Source organism: Bidens hawaiensis, unplaced genomic scaffold (assembly GCF_021521415.1).
Source record: "Bidens hawaiensis isolate Kalapana, Puna unplaced genomic scaffold, B.hawaiensis_p1.1 tig00048389_1, whole genome shotgun sequence".
Lineage (NCBI taxonomy): Eukaryota > Viridiplantae > Streptophyta > Magnoliopsida > Asterales > Asteraceae > Bidens > Bidens hawaiensis.
Window position 1 is genome coordinate 7,141 of NW_027498673.1, and position 22,139 is coordinate 29,279.

Genomic DNA, 22,139 nt, shown 5'->3' on the forward strand with positions numbered 1-22,139 from the left:
TTTATAATTTTATAAATAACACGCACACTTTTTTGTATTTTTGAATATAAAACACGTGCACACTCTTTTTGTATTTTTGAATATAAAACACACGCACTCTTTTTGTATATTTAAATTTTCTCCCACTGAATTTGTGCAAAAGTTTTAACAGAAAGAAAAACTTTTATGTACAAATTTAACCTCAAAAGACTCAATCATTGAAAAGTAGCATTTTAAGAAACCCTACAAGTACATTAAATCTAGTTGTTCCGACCGGTTTTGTAAATAAGTCTGCCACATTATTATCAGTGTGAACTTGTTCAAGATGAATCAATTTCTGGTTGTAACAGTCACAAATGAAATGAATACTTCAATGTGCTTGGTTTAAGAATGCTGAACATGATTTTTAACAATAGCAATAGCAGCATCAATATCACAAAAGATAGGAGTGTCAAAAAATTCCAAACCGTAATCCAGCAATTGTTGTTGCATCCAGATAACCTTTGAACGGAAGGCAGAAGTAGAAATGTACTCAGTCTTAGCAGTAGATGTGGACTATAAACTATTTGTTGTTTCGCCCATTGCCATGAGATGAGTCGATCACCCAAGAATTGACATCCATCAGACGTAGATTTTCTGTCAATATCATCACCTCCATCATTGCTATCAGCAAAGGCAAATAAATAAAATTTTGAGTTTTTGGGATACCAAAGACCTAGCTTCGGTTGCCCTTTCAGATATCCAAAAATACGTTTAACGACAGTTAAGTGAGAAAATTTAGGATTAGCCTAGAAGGGCGTGCATTGACATACTGCAAACATGATGTCGGGGCGACTGGTGGTGAGATACATCAGAGATCCGATCATTGATCGATAATGCGTTCAATCTACGGATTTCCCTTCAATATCATATGAAAGAAGTTGTCTTTCCCCATAGGAGTCGGCACACTCTTGGAATCTTGGAACTCGAATTTCTCCAACATGTCCTCGACATATTTCTTTTGTTGTAACAAAATTCCTATCAAACTATGACGAACCTGTAACCCCAAAAATGTCGTCATCTCCCTCAACGAACTCGTCTCAAATCTCTTCTTCATCACCTCCTCAAATTCAGAACATAGAGCAGTACTGGTAGAACCGAAAATGATGTCGTCCACATAAATCTGAACCAAGATCAGATCTTTCCCAACAATTTTAAGGAACAAAGTATGATCAATGGTCCCTCGTTTGTACCCATGTCCCAGTAGATGAGCCGCCAAAGTGACATACCATTCCCGCGGAGCTTGATTAAGACCCTAAAGAGTTTTGTCTAACTTGTAGACGTGAGTAAGATGCTTCGAGTCAGTAAAACCCAGTGGTTGATCCACATATATCTCCTCCTTTACTTCTCCATACAAAAAGGCCATCTTGATATTCATTTGATTAACCGTGAACCCCATGTGGGAAGCATATGCCAAGAAAATCCAAATGGCCTCAAGACGAACCACTGGACTATACACTTCAGTGTAGCTTAAACCCTAAACCTGATGAAAACCACGAACCAAAAGTCGTGCTTTGTTGCGAACAATAACCCCGGTATCATCTTACTTGTTACGAAAAACCCATCTCGTGTCTAATGCCTTTTTCTCGATAGGTAACTCCACCAATCTCCAAACATTGAGTTTATCAAACTGATTCAGCTCTTCATGCATAGAATCCACCCAATATGGTTCTTGCAGTGCCATCTCAATAAAATTTGGTTCAATCTGAGAAATAAAGCATGAATATAGACAACTGCTGAGGTGTCTAGTTTGACTTCTGGTTGAGACGCCTGTTTCAAGTGAACCTATGACGTTGTCGATTGGATGGTCCCGCTGAATCTTTGTTGGAATAGAATGATCGGGAACAGAGCTCGAAGTAGGCAAGTTACTTGGATCTTCAAGGAGTTCAAAGAGCGGATTCCTTCATCCAGATGACGAGATACTGTGCAAGTATGAGGTACTAGCAATGTATTCGTTTGGTATGACATCTGGAAATAAAGTACTACCAATTATTTGATGAATGGTATCCTCCCCCTCTACTAATGCAACATCGGCCGCAGGTGTCTCAGCTGTATGCAATTCACATTCTTAAGGAGACTTTTGTGAAGAAACATTCTCAGTATCATGTTCTTGTGGACTTTAAGACAAAGATTGAGCCGTATCGGATGAGTCCGATGGATCGATACCCAGCACCGGAGACTTTTGAAAACCGACATAAATGTCTTCATCTTCATCATCAACATTTGAAGCCCCTGAACCTGAGTTTCCTGCATTAACAACTGGATACTCATTAAATGGCTTAAATAGTTCATTATAATTAAATAATCAATTAGGACCGACACGAGCATCGTTTCATTCTCCTCTAGCCAGTGCACATCATAAGATTCCGCAATCTACTTCATTGCCTTGTTATACACTCTGTAGGCAGTGCGACCAGCATATCCCACGAAGTAGCAATCATCAGCTTTAGCTCCAAAATTAGGAGTCAATTCGATAATTAGCAGAGTGCATGGACATCCAAAAGTTTGAAAGTGTGCTACAGTGGGCTTGTGACCATAAACAATCTCATAAGGAGTCTTCATATGTGATTCGTTTATCAACACCCGATTTTGAACGTAACACGATGTGTTGACCGCTTCAACCCAGAAGAACAGAGGTGGCTTCGAGTCGCACAACATGGTTCTAGCAACCTCAATTAGAGTTCTGTTCGTTCTCTCAGTGTAACACCCCGTAACCGCAGCGGAAACGTACACGGGATGCAACAGACACATCTGATATCAACAGCATTGCTTATAAAGAAAATACCACTACATTAATTTATAACATATTACATTGTTGCGAGTTTCATTACTGTCTAGGTGTTACACACATATTTTACCGATAAGACATTAATAAATTCATTACAAAACAAAGAGCAGCAAGCTTCCAACAGGTAGCACAGATAGTTAAGCACACATCAATCAATCCAACTTGGGCATACCTAGAAAACATGTAAAGAAAACGGGTCAACTACGAATAGTTGGTGAGTTTCACTAATTTAAATAAACACTGACAAATCATTTTAATAATCATTTATTAACAATATAATCATGCTGGGAACTATGTTACCCCAGAACATTTCCAATAACTTTCTGGGAACTATGTTACCCCAGAACAATAATAACCCCTGGGAACTATGTTACCCCAGAACAATAACAACCCCTGGGAACTATGTTACCCCAGAATAATAATAACCCCTGGGAACTATGTTACCCCAGAACAACAATAACCCCTGGGAACTATGTTACCCCAGAACAATAATAACCCCTGGGAACTATGTTACCCCAGAACAATAACAACCCCTGGGAACTATGTTACCCCAGAATAATAATAACCCCTGGGAACTATGTTACCCCAGAACAATAACAACCCCTGGGAACTATGTTACCCCAGAATAATAATAACCCCTGGGAACTATGTTACCCCAGAACAATAATAACCCCTGGGAACTATGTTACCCCAGAACAATAACAACCCCTGGGAACTATGTTACCCCAGAATAATAATAACCCCTGGGAACTATGTTACCCCAGAACAATAACAACCCCTGGGAACTATGTTACCCCAGAATAATAATAACCCCTGGGAACTATGTTACCCCAGAACAACAATAACCCCTGGGAACTATGTTACCCCAGAACAATAACACATTATAAACATTTTATATATTCTATGCATCAGTCCATATATATATAAATGTACAAGTATTTCCATACGATCGGTATGTACTTAAATACTTTAAATAAGACATGTTTTCCGCCCCGGGAAAATATAATTAAAACAATTCATTAAAAGGGGCTCGTGAAAACTCACCTTGTTGTGAGTCGGTGAGTAATATAAGGAACAGCTACGTGCCTGGATCTGTAATATAATATCTAGTCGTTACTATATAATTCCCATAACTTAAATACGTATCAATCGGTACATCTGGGAACATTGTTAACCCAGTACTGTACTCGATTCGGGGACAATGTTAACCCCGTGACACTTCTAAGGACTCAGATTGACATTGCTTAGAGTTTGACAGTCAATTTAGTTAAGGTGATGAAATTATAGCTCGGTTTGACACCCCGTTTGGCCGTGGGGCCCATTTCCGGTATTTCGGTGCCGAAAACGGTAAAATCGGGTAAAATTACCCAAATCATCCGAATTATTTTCGGATGATTTATTTTTACTTAATTTACTTAGATTTATGAAATAGTCTATTTTTAGAGTTTTCATGTACCAGTCAGCTCGCTTATGCGAACTTTGCCGGTTTACACGTTTTAAGCTTTAAAAACTTGTTTTTATGTTCTTTTTAGCACAAATAATTACCCGATTAGTCTCGGGTCTTGAAATTTTGCACAAAACTTAATTTGACAGAAAGGAATTTTGTAAAAATTTTCCAGATTTATTTTCTTATATTTATATTTATTTATCTATTTTTAAATCTTATTAAAATACTAAATATATCAAAAATACCAAAACACTTTAGAAAAATCCCAAGTTTTTCTGGGATGATCTTTATCATCCTCATAACTTTCTGGAATTTTCCCAGATTTATTTTCCTACATTTACATTTATTTATCTATTTTTAAATCTTGTTAAAACACTAAATATATCAAAAATACCAAAACACTTTAGAAAAATCCCAAATTTTTCTGGGATGATCTTTATCATCCTCATAACTTTCTGGAATTTTCCCAGATTTATTTTCCTACATTTACATTTATTTATCTATTTTTAAATCTTGTTAAAACACTAAATATATCAAAAATACCAAAACACTTTAGAAAAATCCCAAATTTTTCTGGGATGATCTTTATCATCCTCATAACTCCCTGGAATTTTTCCAGAATTTAAAGCTTATTTTTCAAGCCATTTTCACCCAAAACCGAGCTAGAAAGCCCTAGAACTCGTTTCACCGAAAAGCCTACTTAGACTTTTCCAACTGAGCTCAAATTTTTTGGGTGACTTTTATATGTTATAAAAAGCTTATCTTAAATTTTCCGGAATTTTTCATCATGTTTTGCTATTTTTCACTATTTTTGGCCAAAACCGAGCATTAAATTCACCAAATATTCATCTTTTATCCAAAAATTACCAAAAATTCACAGATCTCATATTTTCATGTGTAGATCATCTCTGTGAAATTTCGTGACCCGACTCTAAGCACACGTAAATCTGTCCATTTTTTCATAACACACGAAAACCGAACTATTTTGTGTTTTCTAGCTTTAGATCGCAAGGATCTCGGTTTCTAGCCTTTGCTAGCCGCTAGATACAACACTTACAAGCACAATATCACTATACCAAGCAAGTTACACCAATAATCAAACCATTTCTTTCAAAGTGTCGGTTTTTAAGTAAAAACAAAGGTTTTAACCGTAGAAATCCATTCCCGACTCTTTTTACTCATTTCTTGGACCAAGATCCCTTGTATAACATGTATACATCTCTTGATCATGCAAGAGTCGGTTCCATCTCGGTTTTTCACCCATCTTTCACTTGGAAACTCATTTTAACAAGATTTTAACCGTAAAATTTTATTCTAAACACTTTTAACTCATTACTTGGATCAAGATCCTTTGTATAACTTGTATACATCCCTTGATCATACGAGAATCGGTTTTATCTCGGGTTTTCACCCGTCTTTCACATGGAAACCTTCTTTTCTCAATATTGTAGAATTAGAAACAAGATTTAAGCATAAAAACCATGTTTATACCTTCAATTCTTGGTTTAAAGATCAAGGGATTGGATGGAGGTTTGAAGATTTGAGAGAGTTTGAGAGAGTTTTGTTGTTGAATTGTGTTAAAAAAAAAAAATGAATTGAATGATAATAATAATAAGGACCGATCGGTCCATAGGGTGGATGGGGGTGGGCCCCACACATCAATTCTAAGCCACATATTCGGATTACGCAATCCGGATAATGTTGTGGATAATCTGGCTCAGTTCGTTTCTCGTTTAAACTCGTAATTCGGCTTGAAACGAAATTAAAATGGTCGTTTTTCGGGTCAAAATAAAATTTACATAAAACCGACTTAAAAACTTTAAAAAACTTAAACCATAACATTAAAACATCATATTATTAATAATTACGCATCTTTTTCGGCTTGATTGATCATCTCTTGCTTGGTTTGATGTTAAAGGTTTCGTTTATCGTACCGACGTACCAATAAATCGAAATCCTTTTTCTGTGCTATAATTCACTTATCCCGAAGCATTAATACTTCGTGAACATCACTAAACATTATATACTTCGTCTATAATGTAATTCCCGATTCGTTCGGGTTTCAATAACCGATCATTGATTAATTGTAATTCCAATACGATTCACTATATAATTGAGTATGATTCATACTGTGAACCATATATATTCGTATAAACGTACTATAACTCATATAATCAGTATTAAATAACACGTAAATAGTATATTCCGGCTAGGGTATACCTGGATTTGTCGGAATCGTTACATTCTCCCCCCGTTATAAAAATTTCGTCCTCGAAATTTTATGCGTCAACTACTTCCTTTTGAGGAAATAGGTGGGGGTATTTCTTCCGAAATTCATCCTTTCGTTCCCAAGTAAATTCTGGGCCTCGTTGCGAATTCCATCTAACTTTGACCAACGAGATCTTATTGTGTCTAAGTTGCTTGATCTTACCGTCCACTATTTCGATGGGCTCCTCTACGAAGTTGAGCCTATCACTTATTTGAACACCCTCTAAGGGTAACACCGATGTCTCATCCACCAGACATCTTTTCAAATTCGACACATGAAACACGTTATGAACTGCACTTAGTTCCTCAGGCAGTTCTAGTCGGTAAGCTACCGGACCGATCTTTGCAGTAATAATGAATGGTCCAATATATCTAGGGGCCAACTTCCCCGCCTTTCCAAACCTGACCACTCCTTTCCAGGGTGATACTTTCAAATATACCTTTTCACCCTTCTCAAATGACAACGGTTTTCGACGGGTATCAGCATAACTCTTCTGCCGATCCCGCGCGGCTTTCAGGTTGTTCTTAATCTCAAGAATCTTGCTGGTCGTCTCCTGGACCAGATCCGATCTAATGATCTGCGGGTCTCCCACTTCAGACCAGCAAAGTGGTGATCGGCACTTTCGCCCATACAATGCTTCATAAGGTGCTGCCTTTATACTGCTATGGTAACTGTTATTATAGGAAAATTCAACGAGTGGGAGATGTTGATCCCAATTTCCCTTAAAGTCCAGTACGCAGGCACGAAGCAAATCCTCCAAAGTTTGAATAGTCCTCTCAGACTGACCATCGGTCTGAGGGTGGTAAGCTGTGCTTAGGTCAATACGTGTTCCCAATGCTTCTTGGACAGCTTGCCAAAGTTTGGAGGTGAAATGGCTATCCCTATCGGAGATGATCGAGATGGGGATGCCATGACGAGACACTATTTCATTTATATAAATTTGCGCAAGTCTCTCAGTGTTAAAAGTATTCCTAATTGGAATAAAATGTGCCGATTTGGTTAATCGATCCACGATTACCCAAATCGCATCATGACCTCGGGGTGTCTTGGGGAGGTGTGTCACAAAATCCATTGTGATCTGCTCCCACTTCCATTCCGGAATTTCCGGTTGTTGCAACATTCCCGAAGGTTTCTGGTGCTCCGCCTTAACCCTCGCACACGTCGTACACTTGCCGACGTATGTGGCTATATCCTTTTTCATTCCTGGCCACCAGTAAAATTCTTTCACATCCTTGTACATTTTATCTGATCCCGGATGTATGGAATATTTCGATTTATGAGCTTCGTCCATGATTAAATCACGAAGGTCATGGAGGGTCGGGATCCAAATCCGATTTTTGAAATAAAGAATTTCGTCCACACGCTGTTCGAAATTCTTCTCATTCCCGTAAAGTCCTTCTTTAACCAATTGGCCCTCTTTCAACGCCTCGCGTTGAGCGACTCGAATTAAATCTGAAAGGTTCGACTGGACTATCATCCCCAACGCTCGCACACGTAGTGGCTTGACTCGATCCTTTCTACTCAAGGCATCGGCTACAACGTTAGCCTTGCCGGGGTGATATCGTATGTCACAGTCATAGTCACTCAGCAACTCGACCCATCTTCGTTGCCTCATATTCAGTTCTTTCTGATCGAATATGTGTTGCAAACTTTTATGATCAGTGAATATGGTGCACTTTGTACCGTAGAGATAGTGTCTCCAGATTTTAAGTGCAAAGATGACTGCTCCCAGTTCCAAGTCATGAGTAGTGTAGTTTTTCTCATGAACTTTTAACTGTCGAGACGCATAGGCTATGACCTTTTTATTTTGCATTAACACGCATCCTAACCCTCTACGGGATGCGTCACAATATACAACAAATCCATCGTCTCCGTCGGGGAGGCTTAAGATTGGCGCTTGGCACAATCTTTGTTTTAGCGTTTGAAACGCCGTTTCCTGCTCTTCACCCCATTCATATTTCCGATCCTTTTGAGTCAGGAGGGTTAAAGGTTGGGCGATGCTGGAAAAGTTCTCTATAAATCGACGATAGTATCCAGCTAAGCCTAAGAATTGGCGGATTTCTTTCGGAGATTTAGGCGCTTGCCAATTCTTAATAGCTTCAACCTTACTCGGATCAACGTGTATTCCTTGGTGGTTTATAACATGACCGAGGAATTGCACCTCTTGTAACCAGAAGTTACACTTGGAGAATTTTGCATATAACTTCTCCTGATCCAGGAGCTCTAAAACTAACTTTAAGTGTTGCTCGTGCTCCTCTTTACTCTTCGAGTATATCAAAATGTCGTCAATAAATACAATGACGAACTTGTCGAGATAGGGTTTACAGACTCGGTTCATGAGATCCATGAACACTGCTGGCGCATTTGTTAGCCCAAAAGGCATAACTAAAAATTCGTAGTGGCCGTAGCGAGTCCGAAACGCGGTTTTTGGGATATCCTCCTCTTGAATTCTAACTTGGTGGTATCCCGATCTAAGATCAATTTTTGAGAAATAGCTCGCGCCTTGTAGTTGGTCGAACAAATCGTCGATCCGGGAAGAGGATATCTATTTTTGATGGTTAATTTGTTCAATTCCCTGTAGTCAATGCACATTCGAAGGCTTCCGTCCTTCTTTTTCACAAATAGTACAGGTGCACCCCACGGGGAATAACTGGGACGTATAAATCTCTTATCCAACAATTCCTGCAACTGGTTGGATAGTTCTTGCATCTCGGACGGTGCAAGTCTGTAAGGGGCCTTAGCAACAGGGCCGGCTTGAGGTAATAAGTCGATCCTGAATTCGACTTGTCGGGTTGGCGGTAATCCAGGAAGTTCCTCTGGAAAAACTTGTGGAAATTCGCGTACCACGGGAATATCGTCCACCCGTTTTTCCTCAGAATCAGCGGCCGTCAGGCTCGCTAGATACGCCACACATCCCTGACGTATATATTTCAACACCTTGAGGTGGGATATAAATGGTATCATGGTGCCGGATTTTTCTCCCTGCACTAATACCTCCTCGTCATCCGACACCCGGATCTTGACGGTTTTCTTTTCACAGTTTATTTCTACCCTATTACGAGCCAACCAATCCATTCCCACTATCACGTCAAAACTACCCAATTCTACCGGTAGTAAGTCAATCAGGAAGGATTGTTCGCTTAGAATAAAAGGGCAATTCCGAACAATCCGATTAACTATCATGGTTTTACCGTTAGCGACCTCTACGGTGTAGGGTTCTATGGTTTCACCAGTAGGAAGGTTTGCTATCGAAAGGAATCTAACGGAGACAAAACTTCTATCGGCGCCTGTATCAAATAATACAGAAGCGTAATGATCAGAGACGAGGAAGGTACCTGTCACTACGCTGGGGTCCTGGCGCGCCTCGTTCGCTCCCATCACAAATGCCCGGCCTCGCGCCGGATTGGACGACGATGGCTGACCCGCGAGTTGTCTCCCGTTTCCTCCCTGATTCAGTTTCGGGCAGTTCCTTTTGAAGTGATCCGTGCTGCCGCATTCGTAGCAAGCACGGCTAGTGGTCACCATCTGGTTTCCTTGCGGGTTCTGCTGTCGGGCTGGTTGAGTTCTAAATGGTTGCGCCCGAATAGGTTGCGGTTGACGGTTCAGGTTGTTCAGATTTGTCTTACAATTTGGTGCGTAGTGTCCAACCCTGCCACACCGGTGGCACACCACCTCCTTGCACACGCCACTATGGTGGTAACCACATTTCCCGCATTTAGGAAACGTTCCCCTCTGCGGTTCTTGCCTTCCGCCCGAACTAGTCATGGCATAGCTCTGGGCAGCGGGCCTAGCTCGTTTGTTTTGTTGCTTCTCTCGGATCCTATTGTCATACGTACCTCGCTTTCCCCCAGCCGACTCTCCCGTCGCCTTTATCGATCCGCTCCTTAAGAAATCATACGTGACAATACCAGCCTGTGTCACTGCACCCTCATACGTCTGGTGCCCTCCCGCGTTAACTATGCTCCTCACTACTGGAGTAAGTCCCCAAATATAACGTTCCACCCTTTTTGACTCTGGGGTGACCAACCACGGCACTAATCGTGACAGTTCATTAAACCGGTTGGTATATCCCAAGTGGTCCGCCCCATGCATCTCTAGGTTCCACAACTCATGTTCCAGTTTCTGCAATTCATTCTTTGGGCAGAAATGTTTCAAAACAAGATCCTTAAGCTCTGCCCAGGTCATGCGGTTTGTCGCCGCCTGACCTCGAGTCTGTACTATGGTGTTCCACCATGTCAAGGCATGGTCTGTGAACGTACAGGTGGCGTACTTAACGACACAATCCTCGGGACAGTTGCTGATATTTACCACTGATTCTATTTTCTCTAACCATTTCACTAACCCATTCGGTCCTTCCGACCCGTTAAATTCTAAAGGCTTGCATAACATAAAATCCTTGATTGAACAACCCCTGGATGGTCCAGTGCGGTTGGTCTCTACAGTAGGGATAGGGCCATTACTGTCGGTAGCGACCACCGTAGGCGGTGCGTCAGTACTCGGCATAGTGTTATCGGTAGGTGGAGGATTAGCATTATGTTCCCCGCCATTATTTATGGGCGTTTGATTGCTCGGAGGGGTTGGATTAGACGAATTATTAATGCTGGCGGCGATGCGCGATACTATATCCGGTATCGCCGCCTCCAACTGTTGAGCAATCAAACGGCTCACATCTACTTCCGATACTTTCGTTGATCGTTTCGGTGCCATTCTACACAACATCAAGGAAACACATATAATTAATACCATTCCAAATTATGAAACACAAACACATTCCATACATTAATAAACATTAGTACATATTACACAAACATCCATTTACATACTTCCCAGTCATCATTACACAACTAAGTTTTAATACAAAGGGCCTATGTTGGTATCATCCTCGACATAACCCGCAATGGGTCAGTGCTTGAATGATACCCAAAAGTATCGATAATGATATGCCCTACAAGAGACCCCCTATGGGCCAGTGGTTGTACTATAACTAAACAAGATTCACTCCGTGTTAGTATCACCACTAACTACTTACACGGAGTATCAAAAAGCGGTTCAAGATTCTACCATCCAACACGTCTACACATGGTGGTAAACCAACCCCACCAACACCGCCACCAGCACCACCAGCACCGCCATCATAACCCGCATTCGGGTTTCCATCTGGTCGATCAACCAGTGGGAGTATGAGCACTCCCTTTTTAACTGGTTAATAGCATACTGGTGGTCCAGTATGCTGTCCCCGAGGTACGCCCGCCTCTGTACCCCCACGACCAGGGCGGCAGAGTGCTCGTTCACCTGCTCGGTGAGAACACGTAGCCAAGCCGCCAAGTCCCGCTCCTGCCTTGGCAGACCCCACACAGGTAGGGTTGCAGGCTCGGGTTGGGGGCGGGAAGACTCGCCCCGGTGGTATGTGGATCTGGGTGGGGTAACAGTGGGCGGAACATACGGGGCACTGATCCGCGCCGTGAGGCGGGGACCGTGTCTGGGGGGAATCGGGGTGGTCTGTGGTGCGGGCGGGGTAGGAGACCTGGTAACCCTAGCAGGGGAGGGTACACTAGCACTCCTAGCTGGGGTGGTCTGTCTAGAAGTACTATGACTAGCCTCCGAAGGCTCGGAGCTGGGTGCTACACTTGGGCTTCCAGAGGCCCCGGAACTAGCCTCTTCCGGGTCCTCTTCCGTCGACACACTAGGTGTTCTTGCCATTATACCTGCACACAAGTTAACAAACATATAGTCCTTTTCGTAGTGTAATTCATAATTAAATTAATCATGCACTTACTTATACAATTTTGCCACATAATAGTATTATTATACATTTACACATATGTTGCCAATTTTACCTATTTAAGTTCCCCGTGACTTCCCCTGAATTCCCTCGTGCAGACAAGTCTATTATTATGTTCCGGACCATAATAACCCACTTGTCCATCCAAGTTCATCCCGATCTCGTCACAATATATTATGAGTTGATATTCAGATCCTATAATACTTGAGCTACTGGTTATATTTTATGTATCTTTTTCAGACATCCTAATTCTTTATAACCTGGCTCTGATACCAAGTTCTGTAACACCCCGTAACCGCAGCGGAAACGTACACGGGATGCAACAGACACATCTGATATCAACAGCATTGCTTATAAAGAAAATACCACTACATTAATTTATAACATATTACATTGTTGCGAGTTTCATTACTGTCTAGGTGTTACACACATATTTTACCGATAAGACATTAATAAATTCATTACAAAACAAAGAGCAGCAAGCTTCCAACAGGTAGCACAGATAGTTAAGCACACATCAATCAATCCAACTTGGGCATACCTAGAAAACATGTAAAGAAAACGGGTCAACTACGAATAGTTGGTGAGTTTCACTAATTTAAATAAACACTGACAAATCATTTTAATAATCATTTATTAACAATATAATCATGCTGGGAACTATGTTACCCCAGAACATTTCCAATAACTTTCTGGGAACTATGTTACCCCAGAACAATAATAACCCCTGGGAACTATGTTACCCCAGAACAATAACAACCCCTGGGAACTATGTTACCCCAGAATAATAATAACCCCTGGGAACTATGTTACCCCAGAACAACAATAACCCCTGGGAACTATGTTACCCCAGAACAATAATAACCCCTGGGAACTATGTTACCCCAGAACAATAACAACCCCTGGGAACTATGTTACCCCAGAATAATAATAACCCCTGGGAACTATGTTACCCCAGAACAATAACAACCCCTGGGAACTATGTTACCCCAGAATAATAATAACCCCTGGGAACTATGTTACCCCAGAACAATAATAACCCCTGGGAACTATGTTACCCCAGAACAATAACAACCCCTGGGAACTATGTTACCCCAGAATAATAATAACCCCTGGGAACTATGTTACCCCAGAACAATAACAACCCCTGGGAACTATGTTACCCCAGAATAATAATAACCCCTGGGAACTATGTTACCCCAGAACAACAATAACCCCTGGGAACTATGTTACCCCAGAACAATAACACATTATAAACATTTTATATATTCTATGCATCAGTCCATATATATATAAATGTACAAGTATTTCCATACGATCGGTATGTACTTAAATACTTTAAATAAGACATGTTTTCCGCCCCGGGAAAATATAATTAAAACAATTCATTAAAAGGGGCTCGTGAAAACTCACCTTGTTGTGAGTCGGTGAGTAATATAAGGAACAGCTACGTGCCTGGATCTGTAATATAATATCTAGTCGTTACTATATAATTCCCATAACTTAAATACGTATCAATCGGTACATCTGGGAACATTGTTAACCCAGTACTGTACTCGATTCGGGGACAATGTTAACCCCGTGACACTTCTAAGGACTCAGATTGACATTGCTTAGAGTTTGACAGTCAATTTAGTTAAGGTGATGAAATTATAGCTCGGTTTGACACCCCGTTTGGCCGTGGGGCCCATTTCCGGTATTTCGGTGCCGAAAACGGTAAAATCGGGTAAAATTACCCAAATCATCCGAATTATTTTCGGATGATTTATTTTTACTTAATTTACTTAGATTTATGAAATAGTCTATTTTTAGAGTTTTCATGTACCAGTCAGCTCGCTTATGCGAACTTTGCCGGTTTACACGTTTTAAGCTTTAAAAACTTGTTTTTATGTTCTTTTTAGCACAAATAATTACCCGATTAGTCTCGGGTCTTGAAATTTTGCACAAAACTTAATTTGACAGAAAGGAATTTTGTAAAAATTTTCCAGATTTATTTTCTTATATTTATATTTATTTATCTATTTTTAAATCTTATTAAAATACTAAATATATCAAAAATACCAAAACACTTTAGAAAAATCCCAAGTTTTTCTGGGATGATCTTTATCATCCTCATAACTTTCTGGAATTTTCCCAGATTTATTTTCCTACATTTACATTTATTTATCTATTTTTAAATCTTGTTAAAACACTAAATATATCAAAAATACCAAAACACTTTAGAAAAATCCCAAATTTTTCTGGGATGATCTTTATCATCCTCATAACTTTCTGGAATTTTCCCAGATTTATTTTCCTACATTTACATTTATTTATCTATTTTTAAATCTTGTTAAAACACTAAATATATCAAAAATACCAAAACACTTTAGAAAAATCCCAAATTTTTCTGGGATGATCTTTATCATCCTCATAACTCCCTGGAATTTTTCCAGAATTTAAAACTTATTTTTCAAGCCATTTTCACCCAAAACCGAGCTAGAAAGCCCTAGAACTCGTTTCACCGAAAAGCCTACTTAGACTTTTCCAACTGAGCTCAAATTTTTTGGGTGACTTTTATATGTTATAAAAAGCTTATCTTAAATTTTCCGGAATTTTTCATCATGTTTTGCTATTTTTCACTATTTTTGGCCAAAACCGAGCATTAAATTCACCAAATATTCATCTTTTATCCAAAAATTACCAAAAATTCACAGATCTCATATTTTCATGTGTAGATCATCTCTGTGAAATTTCGTGACCCGACTCTAAGCACACGTAAATCTGTCCATTTTTTCATAACACACGAAAACCGAACTATTTTGTGTTTTCTAGCTTTAGATCGCAAGGATCTCGGTTTCTAGCCTTTGCTAGCCGCTAGATACAACACTTACAAGCACAATATCACTATACCAAGCAAGTTACACCAATAATCAAACCATTTCTTTCAAAGTGTCGGTTTTTAAGTAAAAACAAAGGTTTTAACCGTAGAAATCCATTCCCGACTCTTTTTACTCATTTCTTGGACCAAGATCCCTTGTATAACATGTATACATCTCTTGATCATGCAAGAGTCGGTTCCATCTCGGTTTTTCACCCATCTTTCACTTGGAAACTCATTTTAACAAGATTTTAACCGTAAAATTTTATTCTAAACACTTTTAACTCATTACTTGGATCAAGATCCTTTGTATAACTTGTATACATCCCTTGATCATACGAGAATCGGTTTTATCTCGGGTTTTCACCCGTCTTTCACATGGAAACCTCCTTTTCTCAATATTGTAGAATTAGAAACAAGATTTAAGCATAAAAACCATGTTTATACCTTCAATTCTTGGTTTAAAGATCAAGGGATTGGATGGAGGTTTGAAGATTTGAGAGAGTTTGAGAGAGTTTTGTTGTTGAATTGTGTTAAAAAAAAAAAAATGAATTGAATGATAATAATAATAAGGACCGATCGGTCCATAGGGTGGATGGGGGTGGGCCCCACACATCAATTTTAAGCCACATATTCGGATTACGCAATCCGGATAATGTTGTGGATAATCTGGCTCAGTTCGTTTCTCGTTTAAACTCGTAATTCGGCTTGAAACGAAATTAAAATGGTCGTTTTTCGGGTCAAAATAAAATTTACATAAAACCGACTTAAAAACTTTAAAAAAACTTAAACCATAACATTAAAACATCATATTATTAATAATTACGCATCTTTTTCGGCTTGATTGATCATCTCTTGCTTGGTTTGATGTTAAAGGTTTCGTTTATCGTACCGACGTACCAATAAATCGAAATCCTTTTTCTGTGCTATAATTCACTTATCCCGAAGCATTAATACTTCGTGAACATCACTAAACATTATATACTTCGTCTATAATGTAATTCCCGATTCGTTCGGGTTTCAATAACCGATCATTGATTAATTGTAATTCCAATACGATTCACTATATAATTGAGTATGATTCATACTGTGAACCATATATATTCGTATAAACGTACTATAACTCATATAATCAGTATTAAATAACACGTAAATAGTATATTCCGGCTAGGGTATACCTGGATTTGTCGGAATCGTTACATTCTCCCCCCGTTATAAAAATTTCGTCCTCGAAATTTTATGCGTCAACTACTTCCTTTTGAGGAAATAGGTGGGGGTATTTCTTCCGAAATTCATCCTTTCGTTCCCAAGTAAATTCTGGGCCTCGTTGCGAATTCCATCTAACTTTGACCAACGAGATCTTATTGTGTCTAAGTTGCTTGATCTTACCGTCCACTATTTCGATGGGCTCCTCTACGAAGTTGAGCCTATCACTTATTTGAACACCCTCTAAGGGTAACACCGATGTCTCATCCACCAGACATCTTTTCAAATTCGACACATGAAACACGTTATGAACTGCACTTAGTTCCTCAGGCAGTTCTAGTCGGTAAGCTACCGGACCGATCTTTGCAGTAATAATGAATGGTCCAATATATCTAGGGGCCAACTTCCCCGCCTTTCCAAACCTGACCACTCCTTTCCAGGGTGATACTTTCAAATATACCTTTTCACCCTTCTCAAATGACAACGGTTTTCGACGGGTATCAGCATAACTCTTCTGCCGATCCCGCGCGGCTTTCAGGTTGTTCTTAATCTCAAGAATCTTGCTGGTCGTCTCCTGGACCAGATCCGATCTAATGATCTGCGGGTCTCCCACTTCAGACCAGCAAAGTGGTGATCGGCACTTTCGCCCATACAATGCTTCATAAGGTGCTGCCTTTATACTGCTATGGTAACTGTTATTATAGGAAAATTCAACGAGTGGGAGATGTTGATCCCAATTTCCCTTAAAGTCCAGTACGCAGGCACGAAGCAATCCTCCAAAGTTTGAATAGTCCTCTCAGACTGACCATCGGTCTGAGGGTGGTAAGCTGTGCTTAGGTCAATACGTGTTCCCAATGCTTCTTGGACAGCTTGCCAAAGTTTGGAGGTGAAATGGCTATCCCTATCGGAGATGATCGAGATGGGGATGCCATGACGAGACACTATTTCATTTATATAAATTTGCGCAAGTCTCTCAGTGTTAAAAGTATTCCTAATTGGAATAAAATGTGCCGATTTGGTTAATCGATCCACGATTACCCAAATCGCATCATGACCTCGGGGTGTCTTGGGGAGGTGTGTCACAAAATCCATTGTGATCTGCTCCCACTTCCATTCCGGAATTTCCGGTTGTTGCAACATTCCCGAAGGTTTCTGGTGCTCCGCCTTAACCCTCGCACACGTCGTACACTTGCCGACGTATGTGGCTATATCCTTTTTCATTCCTGGCCACCAGTAAAATTCTTTCACATCCTTGTACATTTTATCTGATCCCGGATGTATGGAATATTTCGATTTATGAGCTTCGTCCATGATTAAATCACGAAGGTCATGGAGGGTCGGGATCCAAATCCGATTTTTGAAATAAAGAATTTCGTCCACACGCTGTTCGAAATTCTTCTCATTCCCGTAAAGTCCTTCTTTAACCAATTGGCCCTCTTTCAACGCCTCGCGTTGAGCGACTCGAATTAAATCTGAAAGGTTCGACTGGACTATCATCCCCAACGCTCGCACACGTAGTGGCTTGACTCGATCCTTTCTACTCAAGGCATCGGCTACAACGTTAGCCTTGCCGGGGTGATATCGTATGTCACAGTCATAGTCACTCAGCAACTCGACCCATCTTCGTTGCCTCATATTCAGTTCTTTCTGATCGAATATGTGTTGCAAACTTTTATGATCAGTGAATATGGTGCACTTTGTACCGTAGAGATAGTGTCTCCAGATTTTAAGTGCAAAGATGACTGCTCCCAGTTCCAAGTCATGAGTAGTGTAGTTTTTCTCATGAACTTTTAACTGTCGAGACGCATAGGCTATGACCTTTTTATTTTGCATTAACACGCATCCTAACCCTCTACGGGATGCGTCACAATATACAACAAATCCATCGTCTCCGTCGGGGAGGCTTAAGATTGGCGCTTGGCACAATCTTTGTTTTAGCGTTTGAAACGCCGTTTCCTGCTCTTCACCCCATTCATATTTCCGATCCTTTTGAGTCAGGAGGGTTAAAGGTTGGGCGATGCTGGAAAAGTTCTCTATAAATCGACGATAGTATCCAGCTAAGCCTAAGAATTGGCGGATTTCTTTCGGAGATTTAGGCGCTTGCCAATTCTTAATAGCTTCAACCTTACTCGGATCAACGTGTATTCCTTGGTGGTTTATAACATGACCGAGGAATTGCACCTCTTGTAACCAGAAGTTACACTTGGAGAATTTTGCATATAACTTCTCCTGATCCAGGAGCTCTAAAACTAACTTTAAGTGTTGCTCGTGCTCCTCTTTACTCTTCGAGTATATCAAAATGTCGTCAATAAATACAATGACGAACTTGTCGAGATAGGGTTTACAGACTCGGTTCATGAGATCCATGAACACTGCTGGCGCATTTGTTAGCCCAAAAGGCATAACTAAAAATTCGTAGTGGCCGTAGCGAGTCCGAAACGCGGTTTTTGGGATATCCTCCTCTTGAATTCTAACTTGGTGGTATCCCGATCTAAGATCAATTTTTGAGAAATAGCTCGCGCCTTGTAGTTGGTCGAACAAATCGTCGATTCGGGGAAGAGGATATCTATTTTTGATGGTTAATTTGTTCAATTCCCTGTAGTCAATGCACATTCGAAGGCTTCCGTCCTTCTTTTTCACAAATAGTACAGGTGCACCCCACGGGGAATAACTGGGACGTATAAATCCCTTATCCAACAATTCCTGCAACTGGTTGGATAGTTCTTGCATCTCGGACGGTGCAAGTCTGTAAGGGGCCTTAGCAACAGGGCCGGCTTGAGGTAATAAGTCGATCCTGAATTCGACTTGTCGGGTTGGCGGTAATCCAGGAAGTTCCTCTGGAAAAACTTGTGGAAATTCGCGTACCACGGGAATATCGTCCACCCGTTTTTCCTCAGAATCAGCGGCCGTCAGGCTCGCTAGATACGCCACACATCCCTGACGTATATATTTCAACACCTTGAGGTGGGATATAAATGGTATCATGGTGCCGGATTTTTCTCCCTGCACTAATACCTCCTCGTCATCCGACACCCGGATCTTGACGGTTTTCTTTTCACAGTTTATTTCTACCCTATTACGAGCCAACCAATCCATTCCCACTATCACGTCAAAACTACCCAATTCTACCGGTAGTAAGTCAATCAGGAAGGATTGTTCGCTTAGAATAAAAGGGCAATTCCGAACAATCCGATTAACTATCATGGTTTTACCGTTAGCGACCTCTACGGTGTAGGGTTCTATGGTTTCACCAGTAGGAAGGTTTGCTATCGAAAGGAATCTAACGGAGACAAAACTTCTATCGGCGCCTGTATCAAATAATACAGAAGCGTAATGATCAGAGACGAGGAAGGTACCTGTCACTACGCTGGGGTCCTGGCGCGCCTCGTTCGCTCCCATCACAAATGCCCGGCCTCGCGCCGGATTGGACGACGATGGCTGACCCGCGAGTTGTCTCCCGTTTCCTCCCTGATTCAGTTTCGGGCAGTTCCTTTTGAAGTGATCCGTGCTGCCGCATTCGTAGCAAGCACGGCTAGTGGTCACCATCTGGTTTCCTTGCGGGTTCTGCTGTCGGGCTGGTTGAGTTCTAAATGGTTGCGCCCGAATAGGTTGCGGTTGACGGTTCAGGTTGTTCAGATTTGTCTTACAATTTGGTGCGTAGTGTCCAACCCTGCCACACCGGTGGCACACCACCTCCTTGCACACGCCACTATGGTGGTAACCACATTTCCCGCATTTAGGAAACGTTCCCCTCTGCGGTTCTTGCCTTCCGCCCGAACTAGTCATGGCATAGCTCTGGGCAGCGGGCCTAGCTCGTTTGTTTTGTTGCTTCTCTCGGATCCTATTGTCATACGTACCTCGCTTTCCCCCAGCCGACTCTCCCGTCGCCTTTATCGATCCGCTCCTTAAGAAATCATACGTGACAATACCAGCCTGTGTCACTGCACCCTCATACGTCTGGTGCCCTCCCGCGTTAACTATGCTCCTCACTACTGGAGTAAGTCCCCAAATATAACGTTCCACCCTTTTTGACTCTGGGGTGACCAACCACGGCACTAATCGTGACAGTTCATTAAACCGGTTGGTATATCCCAAGTGGTCCGCCCCATGCATCTCTAGGTTCCACAACTCATGTTCCAGTTTCTGCAATTCATTCTTTGGGCAGAAATGTTTCAAAACAAGATCCTTAAGCTCTGCCCAGGTCATGCGGTTTGTCGCCGCCTGACCTCGAGTCTGTACTATGGTGTTCCACCATGTCAAGGCATGGTCTGTGAACGTACAGGTGGCGTACTTAACGACACAATCCTCGGGACAGTTGCTGATATTTACCACTGATTCTATTTTCTCTAACCATTTCACTAACCCATTCGGTCCTTCCGACCCGTTAATTTCTAAAGGCTTGCATAACATAAAATCCTTGATTGAACAACCCCTGGATGGTCCAGTGCGGTTGGTCTCTACAGTAGGGATAGGGCCATTACTGTCGGTAGCGACCACCGTAGGCGGTGCGTCAGTACTCGGCATAGTGTTATCGGTAGGTGGAGGATTAGCATTATGTTCCCCGCCATTATTTATGGGCGTTTGATTGCTCGGAGGGGTTGGATTAGACGAATTATTAATGCTGGCGGCGATGCACGATACTATATCCGGTATCGCCGCCTCCAACTGTTGAGCAATCAAACGGCTCACATCTACTTCCGATACTTTCGTTGATCGTTTCGGTGCCATTCTACACAACATCAAGGAAACACATATAATTAATACCATTCCAAATTATGAAACACAAACACATTCCATACATTAATAAACATTAGTACATATTACACAAACATCCATTTACATACTTCCCAGTCATCATTACACAACTAAGTTTTAATACAAAGGGCCTATGTTGGTATCATCCTCGACATAACCCGCAATGGGTCAGTGCTTGAATGATACCCAAAAGTATCGATAATGATATGCCCTACAAGAGACCCCCTATGGGCCAGTGGTTGTACTATAACTAAACAAGATTCACTCCGTGTTAGTATCACCACTAACTACTTACACGGAGTATCAAAAAGCGGTTCAAGATTCTACCATCCAACACGTCTACACATGGTGGTAAACCAACCCCACCAACACCGCCACCAGCACCACCAGCACCGCCATCATAACCCGCATTCGGGTTTCCATCTGGTCGATCAACCAGTGGGAGTATGAGCACTCCCTTTTTAACTGGTTAATAGCATACTGGTGGTCCAGTATGCTGTCCCCGAGGTACGCCCGCCTCTGTACCCCCACGACCAGGGCGGCAGAGTGCTCGTTCACCTGCTCGGTGAGAACACGTAGCCAAGCCGCCAAGTCCCGCTCCTGCCTTGGCAGACCCCACACAGGTAGGGTTGCAGGCTCGGGTTGGGGGCGGGAAGACTCGCCCCGGTGGTATGTGGATCTGGGTGGGGTAACAGTGGGCGGAACATACGGGGCACTGATCCGCGCCGTGAGGCGGGGACCGTGTCTGGGGGGAATCGGGGTGGTCTGTGGTGCGGGCGGGGTAGGAGACCTGGTAACCCTAGCAGGGGAGGGTACACTAGCACTCCTAGCTGGGGTGGTCTGTCTAGAAGTACTATGACTAGCCTCCGAAGGCTCGGAGCTGGGTGCTACACTTGGGCTTCCAGAGGCCCCGGAACTAGCCTCTTCCGGGTCCTCTTCCGTCGACACACTAGGTGTTCTTGCCATTATACCCGCACACAAGTTAACAAACATATAGTCCTTTTCGTAGTGTAA

General features: G+C 41.7%; 1 protein-coding gene across 1 annotated transcript; it reads right to left on the minus strand.

Annotated features, from left to right (window-relative positions):
• Positions 1-865: 865 nt before the first annotated feature.
• On the minus strand, positions 866-1,702 carry LOC143597511 (uncharacterized). Its single transcript, XM_077075995.1, has 2 exons — positions 1,566-1,702; positions 866-1,106 (listed from the first exon to the last, which is right to left on the minus strand). Exons 1-2 carry the CDS (start codon positions 1,700-1,702, stop codon positions 866-868), a joined length of 378 nt encoding a protein of 125 aa, XP_076932110.1.
• Positions 1,703-22,139: the final 20,437 nt, after the last annotated feature.

Coding starts and splice junctions, on each gene's coding strand:
- LOC143597511 (XM_077075995.1), bottom strand. CDS start 1,702: ATGGCACTGCAAGAACCATATTGGGTGGATTCTATGCATGAAGAGCTG. Junction 1,107..1,565: donor AGATGGGTTTTTCGTAACAA/GTAAGATGATAC, acceptor CGGTTCTACCAG/TACTGCTCTATGTTCTGAAT.